Raw genomic sequence first — 19372 nt, forward strand, 5'->3', positions numbered from 1 at the left:
TTTGATTTTGGAACAGGATTTTTAGGTAAATGCATATATGGGGTAAAAGTCCTTGTATTAGGAGGCCACAGCCTACAGATCGAGGGCAACAGCCCATCTAATCAACTCTAATCACTGCTTAGGTATGGGATTGTATACTTTAATGATTTTAGAGCTAACAGGTGGTTGTCATACAGATCCTGTTAAGAGATTTTAAGAGTTTCTGAAGGGAAAGATGTGAAAAAATGTTTGCTAGGGGCAAGCTGTTTGTTGGTGTAAACTTTAGAGATAATTATACATAGATTTTATCATAAGAATACAACTTTTACTTATATCATTTAAGGAGAGGTTACACTTTAGATAATGAGCCAGTCTGACCAAATTTGCTTTTCACAAATTGTACTTTGGAATGTCACATTGTTAATTTTACTGATGTTACTAGTTTCCATTGTTTAAGCTATACTTAGCCATAGATAACTTTTGTAACACTTCCCATGTCCTTGTGTCCTTTTGTAATGATTGAATCAACTGATTTTTCTTGTGAAATTTCCTTGTCATTACAATAAAAAACAGAAGCTAACTTTGAATCGGGGCTGCACCCACTTTTCTCCTAACAGAGGAGTTGCTGAGGTGCAGCCCCGTTGGGCTTCTCATCTCATTCATGATACTCTGAGTAATCCTTTTTTTGTCTCCGTTACACAGTGAGAAGTGTAACAGTTTTCTGCATGAAACAGATTCTCTCCCATCTAAGAATGCACCATCTTCTGAGAATAAGCTCTAAATGATCCTGGCTTTTCCAGCCAAGGAGAAAACGGGGGGTTAAAGGGACCTGTAGAGAATGACCTCAAGAAGTCGGTATATGAGATTGAAAGCTTTCCCCACTCAGAGCCACTCCGGCTGACAAAATAGTGGCCCTGGACATGACCTGGTGACGTTCTTTTGTGGGATCCGGGCCACATCCTCTCTGCTTTTTTCAGCACAGGTTTGTTTCTCGGAGCCCAGCCTGAATACTCCTCTGGTAACTTCTCACAGCACTTGGTGCCAACGTACCCTCCGACTCAGGTTACTATCATGTGATTGAGAGTGTTTCTTTCAAATTCCTCACACTAGTTCTGTGCTTGTAAAAACAACAATTGAAATATTAGGTCTTAAGAACAACTTACTTTTACATGCACAGACATACATTCAGATTCTAAGACTTAAAATCTAAGAAGGGGATTATATCTGACTGATAGATACTGCAGCTTTAGAGAAAAAAATTATGCAGCATCAAAAGCAGATGTTTAGTAAGTATTTTCCATGTGGTTAGGTTCGGCTTTTCAGTTAAGGAATTTTTCAGACTGATAATAAGTCATTTTGAAACATAAGACTCGGACCTCAGAAAGAAAAAAATAATTAAAAATCCAGTTCAAATTTCATTCTTTGTTCTCTTGGGATGAGAAGGAACTGTCAGAAAGAACAAAATTATGGTAATTACTTTCTCTGAAGTGTGTTAACAGTTTTCTTTCATATCTAGGGAATAGGAAATAAGGTGGCTTCTGTCACCACAGTCCCCACTGGGTAGGGTTATGTAAGCTGTTTATTTTGGAAATACTAGGATAGTAACCACTTTTGCCAGGAACATTCCTTGGAAGATTAGTGAAGACTGGGAAATGCTATACATTAAGTAAAATATTTCTTTATAAAGCATTTTATTATTTATATAGGGCAAACTCTCTGTGCTGTTGATGGATGATAATGTGTGAAAATGACCTAAGCTTTATTTTTTTGGCATTTAGTTGGTACAGGAATCAAACCCTCGACCTTGGTGTTATCAGCACCACATTCTAACCAACTGAACTAACTAGCCAACCCTGACTTAATTTTCTTACAAAGGAAGATACCATGTAATTCAAGAGATGCCTGTAAAGTCCGTATCTCTTCATGTATAGAAAGTCTGTTTGGGGATTAAAAGAGATTGGTTATTCATTGATACCAATGTGAGTCCAATTAGATCAAAAGATTGAAAGAAATAGGTATTACTATTTTACAGACACAGCTGTTAGAAATTGTGCACTTACAGCCATGTAAGACTTAGGAAAGTGTTCCAGCCCTCCTGAGTCAGGCAAGCCCCAATTAAAAGACACAAACTTACCAATATCTGCACTTAATGGAAGATATCTTTTTCCCCAATTAACATTCCAGATCAACCTCGAGTTATTTTTACTTTTCTATGTGAAGGAAAATGATTCTTTTCATGGCAACCATAATGTAAACAGGGAGCCTTTTATTCCCACAGACAGAAAAATAATCTCAACAAGCTCTAATTATTACCAAAAAACCCATCAATATTTTATATGCTGGAAACTTCTTTAGATGAAAGATGATGGAATTTATGGATATTTTAAGAGTAAACAGTGACCCATTTTAATGCGGTAAAACACTATCCCATCTTTCTGTGTTTACACGTCACATAGCAGCACCTCAAAAACGCTTACACTGGGCAGCATATGGACTTCACTCAGTGTAAACAATCCCCGTGGCCATGGGCAGGGCCTGCTGGGTGTGGTGAGCACAGGCATTATCAGCTGTTCAGCCCAGCTTTTCATCATGTCAGAGTTCCTTTCCTCCCGAAGAATATGGTTTGGAAACAGTTAGTGGTTGTTACTAACGATTATAATTGCTGCAATTTGTGCATTTATTACAAGCTTTACTTGCAACAAAGTTTTCAGGACAATTTTTTAAGTTAAACACTATCATTATTATACCTATGCTACAGATGAGGAAACCAGTCTGCAAGAAGGGGAAAGTTCAAGGATCTTGCTCCATGTCACCTCATTTATAACTGGTGGGACCAGCATGGGGAGAATTCAGAACCACTGTTGCAAAGTGATGGCCTGAGAACCAATCCCAGCTTGTGGATATGATTTATTTGACACTCAAATTATTTCAAAAATTTAGAATTAATGTTTGTAAATTCTTGTATGACAATAGCTGACCCTGAGTAACAGCTGCTTCTTAGACATGAGACCAGCTTGCCAAAGGCCTGATGGGGCCTGCTTCACTCATGCGTATGCCTTTCCCAGGCCCTGAGGCCCAGAACATGTGCGATCTGCCTTGTTTAGTCCCTGGATGTGCAGGTGAGAGTATCAGGCTACCCCTGCCCTTCCTACCTGCCTCGAGGGGCAGGGGAGGATAAGAGATTTCTAAATGATAGCTATATCAAAAATGAAACGCTAAAGACTTCCCTCCTTTCTTTTAGCTTCTTTAGAGATTAAGTTCATTCATCTGCCTCGAGGGGCAGGGGAGGATAAGAGATTTCTAAATGATAGCTATATCAAAAATGAAACTCTAAAGACTTCCCTCCTTTCTTTTAGCTTCTTTAGAGATTAAGTTCATTCATAGACCACCACTGGAAAAAAAAAAAGCATTACACATTAGACCGATGATACTTTTTTTATAAAACTAAGTAATTTGTTGTGTACTTTTACAGTTAGGAAATCATTCTAGTTTTGTTCAATTCTAACATTTTTAACATTTTTCTTTTAGCTTTAATTATAAAGTCAGATTACACAGGCATTTTAAAGTATGTAAATTTAAAGTGAAAAGCTGTAATTTTGTTTCTATTTTCATTTATTTATCCAACAGGGAGGCTAAACATCTTTCCATATGTTCATTGGCCATTTGTATTCCTTTTCCTTTGAATTATCTCTTCATATCTTCTGTCTGTATTTCTATTAGATAATCTTTTCTTGTTGATTTACAAAAGATTTGTGAATTGCATAGTTTCCCTGTTTGTCTATAACTTTTAACTTGGTTAATTTGTTTTGGTTTGTTTTCTTTCTTTCTTTTTTTTTTTTTTTTTGGTCATACAGAACTTTTTTATTTTCCTGCAGTAGTTTTAAAGAAACTATAAAATACTGAAGTCAATGTATGCTGGCAAAGATTCCTCCTATCCTAAAATTTTAAAAAAACAAAAAACCAAAAAAACAGGCTGGTTCAAATCCTCATACCAGCCAGCCATCAAAAAAAAAAAAAAAGAACTGTGAAAGAATAAGTTTCTGTTGAAAAAAAATAGTAAATAAAAAAAAAACCCCTCATACATCGAGTACTTTTCAGGTTTAATGAAATTTTTACATTTAAATCTTTGATCCATCTGTGATGCATTTTTCTATAAAAAATGGGGTAGAAAATTCAGTTTGTCATATTTCAAATGATTTGCCTATTTATTATTTAGGGTGAGGCACATTTTGTTCACTGATTTGTAATGCCACCTTAAACATTCATCAAATTCCCTTATAGACTGAGATCTGTTTCTGGAATATTTATTCCATTTAATTTTTTTGCTCATGTATTTATTGTGCCAATGCCAAACTATTTTAATAATTGCAATATTGTATTTAAATATATGATAAGACTAAAACCCCTCATAACTCTTCATTTTTAGAATTTTATGATTATTTTCACATTATTCTTTTTCCAGGTAATTCTGGTACCATTGTGTATCATTTTGTCACTTTCCAAAAATCTGCAGTTAATATTTCAGTTGAGAATAACTTAAACTGATGTGTTAATTGAGAAAGAATTGGCATCTTTAAAATATTACATTCCTAACTAAAAATAAGTGAATCTTCATTTTTTCATGGTTTTGTTCTTTTTTTAAATTAAAAAAATTATTTATTTATTTTTAGTATTATTTATTATAAGAATATTATTATTACAAATCATGATTTTTCTTTATGCCCTTTATCCAAACTATCCCTCCCTAAACCCCACCCTACATCACCCCCATCTCTGTATTCTGAAAGTTCAAGAAATTGTTTATGTCTTTTCTTCCTTTCTTTCTTTCTTAGCACCCAGTTATACATGAGAACATGTGGTATTTCTCTTTCCTTGTCTGGCTTATTTCACTTGACATAATTTTCTCCAGACTCATCCACATTGCTACAAATGGCAGAATTTCATTATTTTTTATGGCTGAGTAGTATTCCATTGTGTATATATACCACATTTTCCTTATCCAGTCATCTGTCGATGGACATTTAGGTTGCTTCCATACCTTGGCTATTGTAAATAGAGCCTCAATGAACATGGGCATGCAGGTATCCCTTCAACATGATGATTTCCATTCCTTTGGTTATATGCCCAGTAGTGGGATTGCTGGAACATATGGTAGCTCTGTCTGTAGTTGTTTGAGAAATCTCCATGCTGTTTTCCAAAAAGGTTGTTTTGTTCTTAAATTTTAAAGTGCTATTTGTTGATATTCTAAATATTTCATATTTTATTGATATTATAGATCAAAAATTATTAGACATTATTTCCCTAGCGTGTTTTATATATGAAAGTTATGAATTCTCTATTTATTTTTAATAAGCCAGTCATCTTCCAAAATTCTATGCCCCAGGGCTTGGTTCTGGGGGTTAGTCTTCTTGACCTATCCTTGCACCCTTGTTGAGTTCCTCAAATCTTATGCCTTTAAGTACCACCTAGAGGGTGATGATTGAAGTCTAGGTCTCTCCTCTGAATGCCAATTGTGACTCATCTCAATCTTAACTTGTCCAAAACTAAACTACTGACCTAGCTATTCCTTCTCCCCCATGCTCCCTCACTCTATCACATAAAATAATAGCTAGCATAGAGTAGCTACTCAGTAAATATTTTCTTACTTTTGGCCTAGGACAACACTCATGGTAGTATCTAATTTATAGAGATTTAAAAAAACAAAATTAAAATACTGAACGAGAATGGTATGCAAGATGCATGGGGAGAAACTGAGTGAAAGGATTCTAAAATTCTTATATTGATCTGGAGATAAAGATGTTGACTTAGAATTTGTTAGGTATGCACGATAAAAAGTAGAGGGGACAAAAAGCAAATAAAAACACGAAGTCACTTAAAAATGAAGGTTAAGAAGGAGAAAGAATAGAAACTGCAAGACAAAACAAGAAAACAAAAACTAAACTAAAAAAATAATAAAAGTCCAGAAATATCAATAATCACAAAAAATTTAAATGGACTAAACTTGCCCTCTAAATGTCAGAGATTTTTCTGATTAGATGAATGTTAGGACCAACAAAATATAGCTAAATGCTCTTTATAAGAAACAAACCTAAAACATAAGGACACAGGGAGGTTGAAATCAAAGGAAAGTTAAAAGATATGTCAGGCAGATATTACCCCAAAATGCTCTAGCAATATAAAATGAAAATCACTATTAGGGAACGTTAAGATCAATATATGGTAGTAAAATGTTTAAATTCACCTGGAATAAATGACAATTCTAAAGTTGTGGGCACTAAACAAGACAGTCTGAGTATATCTAACAAGTAGAATATAGGAGAAATAAAAGAGAAAGGTAAAAGTGTCAGCATATCTTCATCCATGAGCTATGTTTAAATTTTTTGCATAATTATTTTCAGTTTTTTTCTTTTCCCACACTGCAGTCCTTGGTCTATGGACTCAAGACTTACAGAACCTGTTTGAAAATTTATGCCAAAGTCAGAGTGTAAAATTCAAATAGCATGCTAAAATGTTTGAGTAAAGCAGGTCCACACTTAAGCACAGAAGAGGCATGCAAGGTCCCGCTGTGGGCCTGAGGCTGGAGCCCCCACCTGGATGTTGAGCTGCTTGTCATGCAGGGCTCTCTGCAGCTCCAGGAGGCTCCCCTTGAGTGTCCTCAGCTTCACTGCCAGCTGCTCAGCCTCGTCTTTCGTCTGGGCCTTGCCCTCCAGCAGCAGGTTTTCATTGTGGACTGAGAGCTCCGATAAGGCCACCACCTTCTGCTCTATTTCCACAAGCATGTTCTGTAATAACAGAAATAAAGATGAAATTCACACATTCTGCTGGTCTCTGCGAAGACTTTGACAGAGCAAAACACATTCCTTCTGTAGTCTTTCACCAAACAATCAGGCTTTCGTGTTTTTTTGCAGCCTAGAAGAAGAGTATACAAATTTTTTTTAATTGCCTGAGCTTCTTAATTTTTCTCTTTTTAAAGATTAGATATTATATAATGAAAAACACAAAGGAAAAAACAAATGGAAAGCCCATTTTATATAGCCAACAGATAAGGAGAAAAGGCCATTGCCTTAGTGTTATTCCATTATTATTATCATTTTATTTTTGTGTTAGGTTATGACACTTCTAGCTAATAAAAGTAAAGACATCACATGATCAATGTTTTCCTTGTTAATTTGAAGAGGATTCTCCCTTTCAAAACAGTGATTCTTTGGGTCAATATATTTTCAGGTTGCTGCTCTTTTATATTTCTTTTTTTTAAATATGATGCTTTTAACTTCACATTTCTAAAAGTTTTCCTTAAAATTCTCCTTTAACTTTTTGTGACACTCTCTAGTGCTACAGGGTTTTCCTTTCAAATGGAAACCAAATCCAGAGACATAGCAAAATAGTCTCCCTTCTTCCAAGGTAGGACTTACAACAAAAAAAAACAAACAGAAAAAAAGACTAGGGGAAAAACCCAACAACAAATCACTTTATTTTCTATAAAAGCAATCTGTTTTTATATTCTGATCTTTCTGAAATGTACTTTCTATTTATATTCAATCAAATAATTTATTAATGAGAAAAGATATTGTATTTTCCTGTACAAAATCAGAATTATCGACATCCTGCCAACTTTTGCTTTGTTTTGTTTTGGTGACCAGCCAGTACAGGGATCAAACCCTGGACCTCGGTGTTATTAGCACCACGCTCTAACCAAATGACCAACCCCAACTTTTAAGAATATATATAACTTCAAACCAAAAAACTAGAATGAAATGGAAGAGCGAAAAAGGGATTAAAGGATGATTTCCTGATAATTATTTTTGAAAAATTAATATAATTCTAGGCAGAGTTGATTTCTCTAAATTAGGCACAGTGGTGAGGATCCCTAAAATATTTTTAAAGGCCCAAGAAAATGTTTAATTTTAATTTCTTTTAAAATCGAAGAAAAAAATGAATATAGTAGTATGGAGTATATAATAATGAGTCCCCTTCAGATTAGTCTTTGTACCATAGCAGCTCTAAAATAAATATATAATTTTTAGTATTTTCAATGGGGAGAGAGACGTACCAAGGCAAACTTCCCAGGCCCACAAAAGTCATCATGTGATTCCAATCCTGCGTAACAGCCACAGTTATAATTATCATATGACTGGCTTAATACTACATTTTAATTGACTAGATTTTAACAGACTTAAATACTAGATTTTAATAAAAATGTAATTAATTTAATGTAGTAATTAATTACATAGTAGGTTTTAGTAAACTGATGTGTACTTGTGTGATTTCATATACTTCTGGTTTCTTAAAGTATGGCAAATACTACCTTAATACTTTGTGAAAGTCCTAAAATATATTATCTGAATTATGGACTTTACACATTACTATAAAAATAGATAGATCCAAAAGAGAGGGATGGTAGGAATAACAAAACATAATTTTGACATGCTACTTTGGGTGGTAATTTCAAGTGCTAAGAGAATGCTAAAAATATGACTCTTTTCTGAAAAAAAAAGAAAACAGTCACATGTGGCTCTCCAATTATTCTCTATCATCAAGGCAGAGGACAATAATGCTTTGAATACACATAGATAAATTTCCTAAGGCACTTAGAAATCCAGATGATGATAGCATCTTGAATCTCAAACCATAATGACCAAAATGGTGTACTAAATAATCAAGGCAGAGGACAATAATGCTTTGAATACACATAGATAAATTTCCTAAGGCACTTAGAAGTCCAGATGATGATAGCATCTTGAATCTCAAACCATAATGACCAAAATGGTGTACTAAATATTTTTTTTAAAGGTGGTGTTTATTAATTAATGATTTTTGAGTATTTCCTCTGATTCCAAAGGGATAAATACGAAGTTGTGCATACGATATTTAACCGTGCAGATTAGGTAAGGTTTTCTAGATATTTCCTAGTTAATTAAATGAAAGAGCTTGTTAAGGCATACTTCACCATTTGTGGAGTCTAATATGCTGATAATCATTGAGGGTCGATGATAGGTACACAGGAAATCATTATCTTTTCTCTATGCTTATGTACATGTTTGGAAATTTCCACAATAAAGAGGTAAGAAAATAGTATTAGAATAAAAACCTCAGTGCAACTACCTCTCATTCATTTCTAGAGATCTAACATGGGAGTAAGCAAAGTCTCTCCTCCCAAAGATAACCTTCCCATGTCCGTCTCTCTGTCTGCCTAAAACTGAGAGTTGGAAACGTTTTTATATATCAGGATTAGAGCCAAAATTTCATTAGAGCACAGTGTTATAACACCAAGATCAAGGGTTCAGATCCCCTTACTGGCCGGCTGCCAAAACTGCAAGAGAGCACCTAGGGGCACTTCCTGGGGGTGTTTTTATTCACAGTCTGACTTGGTGGTGCTAATTCTTCTCATTGGGTTTGTATCCCTTGTTAGCCACTAAAGAGAGATATTTTAAGTATTTTGATATCTGTGCTCTTTAACAATGTCCTTTAGGAAGTTGAAGATATTCTAAAGAGAAGATACTATTGGTAAATCTTTTCAAAAACTAATTCCAAGTTTGGATTTCATTTAAGCTTTTCTATAATGTATTGCTTCTCTATTCTCTAAATATAAAAAGTCAGTGGGTTGTGAAAAATCATGTACCCATACCAAGCCTTTTTACCAGTCTGTTTTCTGCATTTAAAAAATGTGCTTTGTGATATTAGCATATTCCTTTGAGACCACTGTTGTACCTGGCAGTCCACCAGCTGGGCCTCCATGTCCATGGGCTCCTTGGATGTACCCAGTGCAACGTCCAGAGTGGCCTTGGTACTCAAGAGCCAGTGGTCCAGCTCATCGGCTTCACAGCGATACCTCTGCAGGGCCTGTTCCTGTCTCTGTTCCTCCAGCTGATCATTTAACTTCTCCTAAAGAATTAAGTAGAATTTAACATAGGTCACCATAAGGTGAATTCTTTGAGATTTAACATAATAAAGCAATGGTTCCAAGCCCTGGCTACACATATGAACCACCTGTGAAATTAAAACAAAAACAAAAACAAAAAACAACCTATGCTTACTTAGATCATGCCTCAGAGCAATAAATCAGAATTTCTGTGCATGTGTCTCAAGATCAATATTTTTCAAGAGCTTCCCCGATAATTCTAATGTGTACCTAGAGTTGAACAAGATGCTGTTAAATAATATACCTGGTAGGACCAAGCAGTAATGTGAATGATGGAAATCAGCCAAGGACTAGAACAGTTGGTAAATGGCAATAGACACTTGACCCCAATGTCTGGGAAATGGCAGGGGGTGGTGAGGACTGTATAAAACTGAAGAAAGCACAGCCCACCTAAAAGGGCAGCCCACCTAAAATGCAGTTTCAGGCAATTGATTCCCATGGGAAGCCATGTCCCAATGTTTTTTGTGTCACAAATGAAGGCAAAAATCCAAATTTTTAGGTTAGAACTCTGGGTTTTTTCAATGATTACAAATAATTCATATTAACAAAAAATCCAGATGAATCACTTCATTTTAAAACCTCGCAAGTTTTGGATAGAGTGAATGGGGGCAATACAAATGAACTCAGAGTTAACTTTTAAGATAAGGGACTCTGATATATTCTTTTAAAAATTATTTTATTCGTAACTCATTATTATTATTTTTAAATTGAATTTTTCTTAAAAAAATGGAGATTACTAAGTAGGGTGGACACACTGATTTTAGATTTCTCCAGAATAAATATAGGAGCATATGATTTGACTAATCTTACAATAGGTAAAACTAGAAAGAGCCCTACACACCCAACTATAGGGCCATGATAAATTGAATTATGGTATAATCGACAGCTAAATAAAGTAATATTCAGTCCATATCATAAGAAGGGTATTGAGAACCAATTATATGCCAGACGAGCTCTCATGCCTGGAGATAAAAGAAGACAGGCACTACAGAGGTCTTTCTGGAGCCTCCAGTCTAACCAAATTACAGGAGCAACGACATGAACATTGTATATGCTTAGGACCAAGAATCATAAGAGATCAAATAAAAGGGGAAATAGCTGATTTTTAACACGTATATTATTGCTGACAAAATTTGTCTCTATGTTAAATAATATTTAAGTAACATGACGACCAGAATTGCAAATGTATTTTCATGAACTGATATGTTTGAATTGGCTCCCAGAGACTAAGTAGGATTTATCTGTTAAGAGTATTAGTAATATCATTCATTAAATGCTCTTATTTAAACATAGCAAATCATTCTGAAAACCTTCTACCATTATTCTTCACAAGGTTCACGTCTAAGCAAGTGCTTGCTTCCCACATTCTCAATATTTCATGAAATAAGTCAGAAAGGGGTGAGAGGACACATTCATGGCTGCAACTGACTGGGGCTTTGTTCTTGAAACACAACGCCCGCTTCTCGTTATTCTTCACAAGGTTCACGTCTAAGCAAGTGCTTGCTTCCCACATTCTCAATATTTCATGCCTGAAATAAGTCAGAAAGGGGTGAGAGGACACATTCATGGCTGCAACTGACTGGGGCTTTGTTCTTGAAACACAACGCCCGCTTCTCAGAGTGGGAAACAATAAAAATGTAGATCACCTAAGTAACCCGCAGACTTGTTAACACAACTTTAAGAGCTGACTCAGGGCAACTTCAGAGCTACTCGTCACCTCCAAAAGCTGCCGTTTCCCTGACGCTTTCATCCTGATGGTGGCCATTCGCTCGGCCAAGACAGTGAGGGTGGACTGCAGAGCCAGCTGCTCCGCGGGGTCAGACTCCCGCGACTCGGCCACCAGCTCCTCTGCCAGGGATGACTGCAGCTCACTGATTTCTTCCTGGAGCATGAGAATCTCATCCATCAGAGCCTGTAGAAAAGAAGACTGTGGAATCACACGCCTGCATCCAGTTTCTCGACGGAGTCTCACATCGGTTGAGAGGAGTGGAAGACGTTCCACTGGGAAGTCATTTAACCCAAACAGGGGGCCTCATCACCTGAGTTTCCAAATGAAAATATGAGACTGAACGCCAGGACGTTTCTGATTTTGAAACGGTTTGTGTCACTGACCAAAGTGACTGAAAAAGTTAACTAACCCTTCTGGTATTCAACAGGCTCATCTGTAATGAGAGGGGAGTATAATCAACAACGTCCAAGAGTCTCCCATTCTATGCTGAAATCAAATGCATCACTTTCACATTATACAAGACGGGAGAAAATCTGTAACCTGTTTCTACACCATGACACCCTCCTCATTTTTCTCCTTGTCTATCCAATCTCAAATGGGAAGTTTCTCAGGGCCGATTTCCAGGCCCTCATTTCTCTCTTCACAGTCTCTCCAGGTGAGGTCATCATTTCCAAAGCCACAAATGCTTCCTAATGCTGAGCACTTCCAAAGGTGCTCAGCAAAGGTCCCTAACTAAGCCAGACCCCTGTCCTAAATTTCAGGCCTGTGTACTCAACTCCCCCAGTTCATGGGCGTTTCCATCTATTCAGTATAAACCTGCCTCCTCCCCACCCTCCACCTCCCTTCTCCTCACGGCTCAAGCTGGAGATCAGGAGTCATTCCCCACACCTGCCTCTCCTTTACTCACTACATCCAATCCATGGCTGAATCCTACTGCTTTTACCTCCAAAGTGTATCTCACATATCTGCATATCTCCACTGTCCCCCGCCCAAAGCCGAAGTCAATTTCCTCTCTTGTTTGAATTGCTGTAACATCTACTGATGGGTCTACCCGCTGACATTCTTGTCTCTCCAATCCATTACCTTAGGAAGCAATTACAGTGACTTTTTAGAAATGTAAATCAGATCCTGTCATTCCCCTGCTTTAAAATATTTAATGGTACCTTGCCTGTAAAACAAAATCCAGACTTTGTTCCATATTTGTATGTTCCCAGCCTTCCTGTCTCTTGTACCACGCTCCTTTCTTGCTCTCTACATCGCTGCCTTCCTCAGTTACTCCAAGGCCCCAGCTCTCTCTATTCTCAGGCTGGAAGTGTCATGGCTCTCTCCATCCTTTGCACCTTGGGTTAATTGTCACATCTTCAGAGAACCCTTTCCTGACCACCTAATCTAGAGAAAATCTTGATCATTTTTTCCCTCAATAGTACCCTGTTTTTCTGTTTAACATCCATCACAATTATACATGGTTTTTATTTTTCATTTTTGGTATTTTATGACTTGCTCTTTAGCTGGAATCTTCACAGGAGAAATTCTTATTTAGGATTTGAATGGTGTGTTGGAAAAACAGGCACTACCACTAGAGATGCAACCATGACTTTAATTAACACGGGCTTTATATTCACTAATATTTCAGTTTCCAATGTGCTCTTATTTGCATAATTCCTATCTTTTCCTTAGGACAATGGGCTTCACTATAAGCTTTCTCAGTGGACTGTCAACAAATACCAAAAACCCACGTAACAACAACAAAACCTTCTCTTAATCGTGTGTCAAGTCCAATTGATTTTTTAAAATAAACCATCATATTGACCTTATTGTATACACCTAGAAAAGTGCACAGACTACAAATGTGCAGCTCTGTGAATTTTCACAAACTGCACATTCCCTGCAGCTGCCACCCAGATCAAGAAACAGAACATTTCCAAGCCCTGTTGACCTCCGCCCTGCTGCTACTAAAGTTAACTAACCCTTCTGGTATTCAACAGGCTCATCTGTAATGAGAGGGGAGTATAATCAACAACGTCCAAGAGTCTCCCATTCTATGCTGAAATCAAATGCATCACTTTCACATTATACAAGACGGGAGAAAATCTGTAACCTGTTTCTACACCATGACACCCTCCTCATTTTTCTCCTTGTCTATCCAATCCCAAATGGGAAGTTTCTCAGGGCCGATTTCCAGGCCCTCATTTCTCTCTTCACAGTCTCTCCAGGTGAGGTCATCATTTCCAAAGCCACAAATGCTTCCTAATGCTGAGCACTTCCAAAGGTGCTCAGCAAAGGTCCCTAACTAAGCCAGACCCCTGTCCTAAATTTCAGGCCTGTGTACTCAACTCCCCCAGTTCATGGGCGTTTCCATCTATTCAGTATAAACCTGCCTCCTCCCCACCCTCCACCTCCCTTCTCCTCACGGCTCAAGCTGGAGATCAGGAGTCATTCCCCACACCTGCCTCTCCTTTACTCACTACATCCAATCCATGGCTGAATCCTACTGCTTTTACCTCCAAAGTGTATCTCACATATCTGCATATCTCCACTGTCCCCCGCCCAAAGCCGAAGTCAATTTCCTCTCTTGTTTGAATTGCTGTAACATCTACTGATGGGTCTACCCGCTGACATTCTTGTCTCTCCAATCCATTACCTTAGGAAGCAATTACAGTGACTTTTTAGAAATGTAAATCAGATCCTGTCATTCCCCTGCTTTAAAATATTTAATGGTACCTTGCCTGTAAAACAAAATCCAGACTTTGTTCCATATTTGTATGTTCCCAGCCTTCCTGTCTCTTGTACCACGCTCCTTTCTTGCTCTCTACATCGCTGCCTTCCTCAGTTACTCCAAGGCCCCAGCTCTCTCTATTCTCAGGCTGGAAGTGTCATGGCTCTCTCCATCCTTTGCACCTTGGGTTAATTGTCACATCTTCAGAGAACCCTTTCCTGCAGACTGGTTCCCGCTCACTGGCTGAGTGAGGTGCGGGAGCAACACCGAGGGTTGCGATCCCGTTGCCGGTCCCAGTCCGGTACGGGTGCAACACTGAGGGTTGCGATCCATTGCCGGTCACAAAAAAAGACAAAAAGGAAAAAAAAAAAATACTTGCTGGGATTTTTTAATGTGATTGCATTGAATTTACAAACTGGTACTATTCATTATACATTCAAACTATTTTTCACCCAGCAAGTTATTTTCTACTATTTTATAGTCATTTTTGGTACCTGAATGCTAAAAGTATAACACCCATATTATTTGGTCTGACTGTAAAGCTTTCGCCATAATTATTCTGACCTCGTTATGTCCTTTTTGCACTGATCCTTCCATATAAGCAAGAACAGACTCTTCATGAGTTCACACCATATTCACTCTCACCCTATCCTCTGTGTTTTTCTACACACATTACATTTATAGTGCCTCCTACCCACTCCTGTTGCTATTCCAAATTTTTAAACTCTGTGTCTCCCCAAAGTCCTGGCTCGATCTCATTTTATCAACCTCCCACCACTCTAGCCCACAACCTCCTTTCTGTTTTCTGTACAAAGTGCTAGTTAGTTTTCATCCTGCTAGAGGCAGGCCTCTCTATCCATGCTTCAGTTTCCTCTTAAGGGAGAGCGGATATTTTTGGAAGGTAACTAGAGTTTCTAATTTCAAGATCCAGCAGCCAAGCTCAATGGTTCTGAGGTTTTTTTCTGGGGTTATGAAAATGTTCTGGAACCAGATAGAGGTGGTGGTTGTATGACATTGTGAATGTACCAAATGCCACTAAATAACATACTTTAAAATGGTTAATTTTATGCTATGTGAATTTCACTTCAATTTCAATAATAAAGAAAAAGAAAAAAGATCCAGCATTTAAATTTGTCTTCTCTTTTGTAACTCTGAGCACAAGAGCTGGGAGCCAACAGCTCCCCCACAATATCTGATTCAAAAATAAGGAGAGGAAGATGAAACGCACATCTTTTTGGGTTTCTAACTTGTGATTACAAGGAGGGCATGTGTATGACACTTACATGGTTTAGAGAAGTACCTTGAGCTTCTCTAAAATACTAAACTTTTTTAAAAGTAAGGGCAAAACAAAGAGCTCATGTTTGCTTCAACACCAAAGGAAAACATGAATTTTGTTTTGACTGTCAGAACTGTCTATATGAACACAGTTTTCTTCACACTCTATTTGAGTTGTTATATAATATAAAACAAGAACAAAATAATCTCACAATGCTGCCTACTATACATCACAGAGCTTAGTGTGGCAAAGACAACATATTTCCAAAAAGCATCAGATGCCCTGTGACAAGGAAAGTCCTGATCACAGAGAGCTTAACACTAAGAACAGCCATAAGTCAGCTTATGAAATGCATAAAAGTCTGAAAATTGAATCTGCTGTACAATTTAGAGAGGATAACAGGAAATGCCCAGCAGTCCACCCAATTCAGTAGATTTAGACTCGTATTTAGGGGGAAAATGCAGGAATTAGGTTAGTTTTTAAAGAAACACTAATACTTCCAAGAGAGTGGTGGCAAAGAAATAACAATTGAAGTATTTCTAGTAATTCCTAGGAAATATAAAAAGCATACTGGACTTTCTCACCCCCATTCAGTTGGAATTGAAACAGTAATTCTACAATAGTGCTTGGAATTTTTTAAGTACCATGCCAGAAGCTAAGAACAAATTTAAATATGATGCTACCATTAGCTTTGCATGTGGGCAGCTCTGTCCTAGTATTTGTGGAACTTAGGCACGGACAGCAAAAGCTAGCAAAAGTAGGTCAGATGGAAAATGTTAGATTTGTGATGATATGAGAAATGACATTGCATTATATATTATTTATATTTTCTCTCCTTTTCATTAGAGCATTAATATAATTGTTAAGACCCAATGACTGGTAATCATTGAATTAGCTACATCTCCTCACTGTTATGATGGTTAAAACTGCCCCTTCCAACACAGTAAAGAAGAAAAGTCCCATGGCTGTCCTTAATTACCAAAAAAGTTACAGCTTCACTTCTAATTGCACGCTGAGCATTCATGTGCAATTTTGGGTTTTTTCCACTTAATCCCTTGAAAAAATTTTGCTCTGCATTCAGTTTGTGTGTGTTTTTACACTCATGACGAGAGGGAGGGCAGTGGTGCTGATTGGGAGCTAATTTGCATTTTCAGTGAGAAACTCTGGAATGTAAGGGCAGGTCCCCAGCATCCTGTTTTCCTGCACTTCCTAAATCCTGTGAGGACTAGTGAAGGGTCTTTTGAGACCTGTGCTCAGTCACCTTGGCCACAAAACTTATGTGCCTTGAACAAAGGCGGAGACGACCTGAAGGTAGAAAAAAGGAGTCAAACTAGTTAAGCCTTCTCCTGGATCACTAGCTTCTGAGAATCTGAGTGTATGGCCCTCAAATTCACTCTATTCCAGCTGTTGAATAATTTATGCTCTATTCCTTTTGGAAGCTCCAAGGAAGTGGCCTTTTAAAGAACAGCCCATCGAAGTTGGCCTGAGGAGGAGTAATGGAATAGAGGGACACCCTCCCTCCTCCAGGTACCGAGAAGCACAGGTGCAGGGACAGCAGGGCAGACAAAAGTGCAAGACAGAAGACAAGCAAGGAACCCCAAGAAGCATGCTGGGGCAATGGGGACAATCCCTGCAGATGGAAATGAGGTGGCTGTTGGCAATTAGAAAATGGGAGCATCAGGTAAAGAGGACTGTGAGACCCCAAGGCCCCTCTGGAAAGGAGAGGGGCTTGGGAAGTTAGAAGTCTATTAAGAAAATGGGTGGAGCTCAGAGGAAAATAGCATCGTCACAGTCACAGGAGTCCCTGCGTGTCCTCATGATGGGTATGGACTAAGCAAACAACAGTTAATTTCAATTCCATACTTTTATAGCACACTCTAGTTTTACCAAAATAAGGCCTAAAAATGAATGCTACGCATGTTGATCTCTATCTTAAGAAGTCACAAGAATGTCAAAAAACTGAAACCACTATTTCTCAATATGCTGTCTCTAGATGAAATGTTATCATTTTTGTGTTTTACTGAAAGGGCTTATATTGCAAAAAAATGCAGTTGTATCTGACTACACATATGAACAGCAATGTATTCTAAGGTTTTCCTGGCTTCCAAACTAGACAGCTATAAAGTAGAGGAAACATAAAGTACAGAGTTCACTCTTGAAGCTGATAAATTTCCCTGTCCTTGACAGAAACACTTATCACACCATGCTATTATAGCTCTTAATTAACATCTAAAAATATTTTTCTTTTCCTCTACCTTAAATAGGGCTGTCACATGTTCCTAGGTCCTGGATAGGGATAGACAGTATTTCTCCGTATCGTGGTGACTGAATACATAGGTGAATACATGCCCCAGTTATATCATATAAATGAGACTGTGTGTCATACCGTCAGGCACACCTGATAGTATTGCTAAAGTATTAACCAGATTTTAACATATGCATCTTTCTTAGAGCGCATTTTAAATTGATGTGTTTTTAACATTACCTTTCTGAGTCAGATTAATATAATCATCTTTGTTTTTCATGTAAAGCTGAAGGTTTGCCTTGTTCATATAACCTTTTAACAAATGATTCAAATCAGGGACATTTGCAAGACTGGAACCTAGAATCCCTTAACGTTCAACTGCTTCTTTGCCCACTGAAGTGTGAGACTTATTCCCATAAGCGACAATGGGGAGGTGCTGGGCATACACTGGCTAAGTTTCTTAAAACAATAATACCCACAGAAGGCAGATCTGCGTTACCTTCTATTCTTACAGCAATGACTCACAACAAAATCAAAATAATCTGGCAATTGTGAGGAAGTACACTTTGTATAATAAGAGTAAAAAAGCAACATCAATGCGTGTAACTTTAATTAGATTCAAGGTCTGAGTTTCTTTTTTTCCTTCTTAGGTCCCTCCCTGAAGCAGTGGTAGAAACAGTCACCCTTTGGAATTTTGTTTACTGTGTAAAAACTGATATAGTAAAAAAAAAAAAAAAAAGTCAGCCTGCCGTCCCCAAATGTATCCCTGACAGGCCAACCAGTCACAAGAACGCACCCATTTAATCATACAGGAAACTGAAGTCATTGCTATTTTTACCTGATGTTCAGCCATCTGGCTTTCCGGGCTCCTGTCGGACTCAAGACTCTCATTGAGTTTCATCTCGATGGCCTCCATTTTTGTAGAGATGGACTGAAGGGAGTCCTGGTACTTTTGCTGGCGTTCCAAAGCTTCATAGAGTGTGCGTTGCTTTTCACTGATCTAAACAAGAAAAGGGATATTACCAAAGTTTTCTTGCCCCTTATCTTCCAGATTACAACATTTATTTCCTCACTGTTTTACCTCTGTGGCCCAACAGAAGGTATTCAACTGTGTACTGGATGTGTAAACTTTCTGCATGTATTTCATAAGACAATTGCTAAGGTCAGGGGTGTCTGGTGGGCTTAAACAATTTCACATCTTAAAGACTTACCACGTTCTTTAAGGTTTCCCAAGAACGCTGCAAATCACCCAGTTTGGCAGTAGCAGATGGCTCCAGTCCTGGTTCATAGAACTCCTGAACTGTTGACATGCTGGGGTGGACCTTTGCTGCATCTGACTGCAACCTCTCAGCAGACAAGGCTTGGTAATATGCAATGTCCTGCGAGTGGAAGCGCAGCATCAGATTCAGAAGGAAGACAAAGTCTAGATTAACACGCTCTGGGGACTATTTGCCATGGGGAGGAAAGGCCTATGATTTACCACTTTCACTGGGCACTACTAACTAAAG

General features: G+C 37.8%; 1 protein-coding gene across 4 annotated transcripts in view; it reads right to left on the bottom strand.

Annotated features, from left to right (window-relative positions):
* LOC103596914 (nesprin-1) overlaps nt 1-19372 on the bottom strand; it is a 168877-nt gene that overhangs the window by 139179 nt on the left and 10326 nt on the right. For all 4 annotated transcript variants that reach the window (XM_008580689.1, XM_008580690.1, XM_008580688.1 and 1 more), the window contains 5 exons: nt 19076-19243; nt 18703-18864; nt 11616-11810; nt 9688-9861; nt 6570-6761 (listed from right to left, as the gene is read on the bottom strand). In XM_008580689.1, the coding sequence (XP_008578911.1) occupies nt 6570-6761; nt 9688-9861; nt 11616-11810; nt 18703-18864; nt 19076-19243 (891 nt within the window). The remainder of the gene's footprint in view (nt 1-6569; nt 6762-9687; nt 9862-11615; nt 11811-18702; nt 18865-19075; nt 19244-19372) is intronic.

Source organism: Galeopterus variegatus, unplaced genomic scaffold (assembly GCF_000696425.1).
Source record: "Galeopterus variegatus unplaced genomic scaffold, G_variegatus-3.0.2 Scaffold2146, whole genome shotgun sequence".
Taxonomy (NCBI): domain Eukaryota; kingdom Metazoa; phylum Chordata; class Mammalia; order Dermoptera; family Cynocephalidae; genus Galeopterus; species Galeopterus variegatus.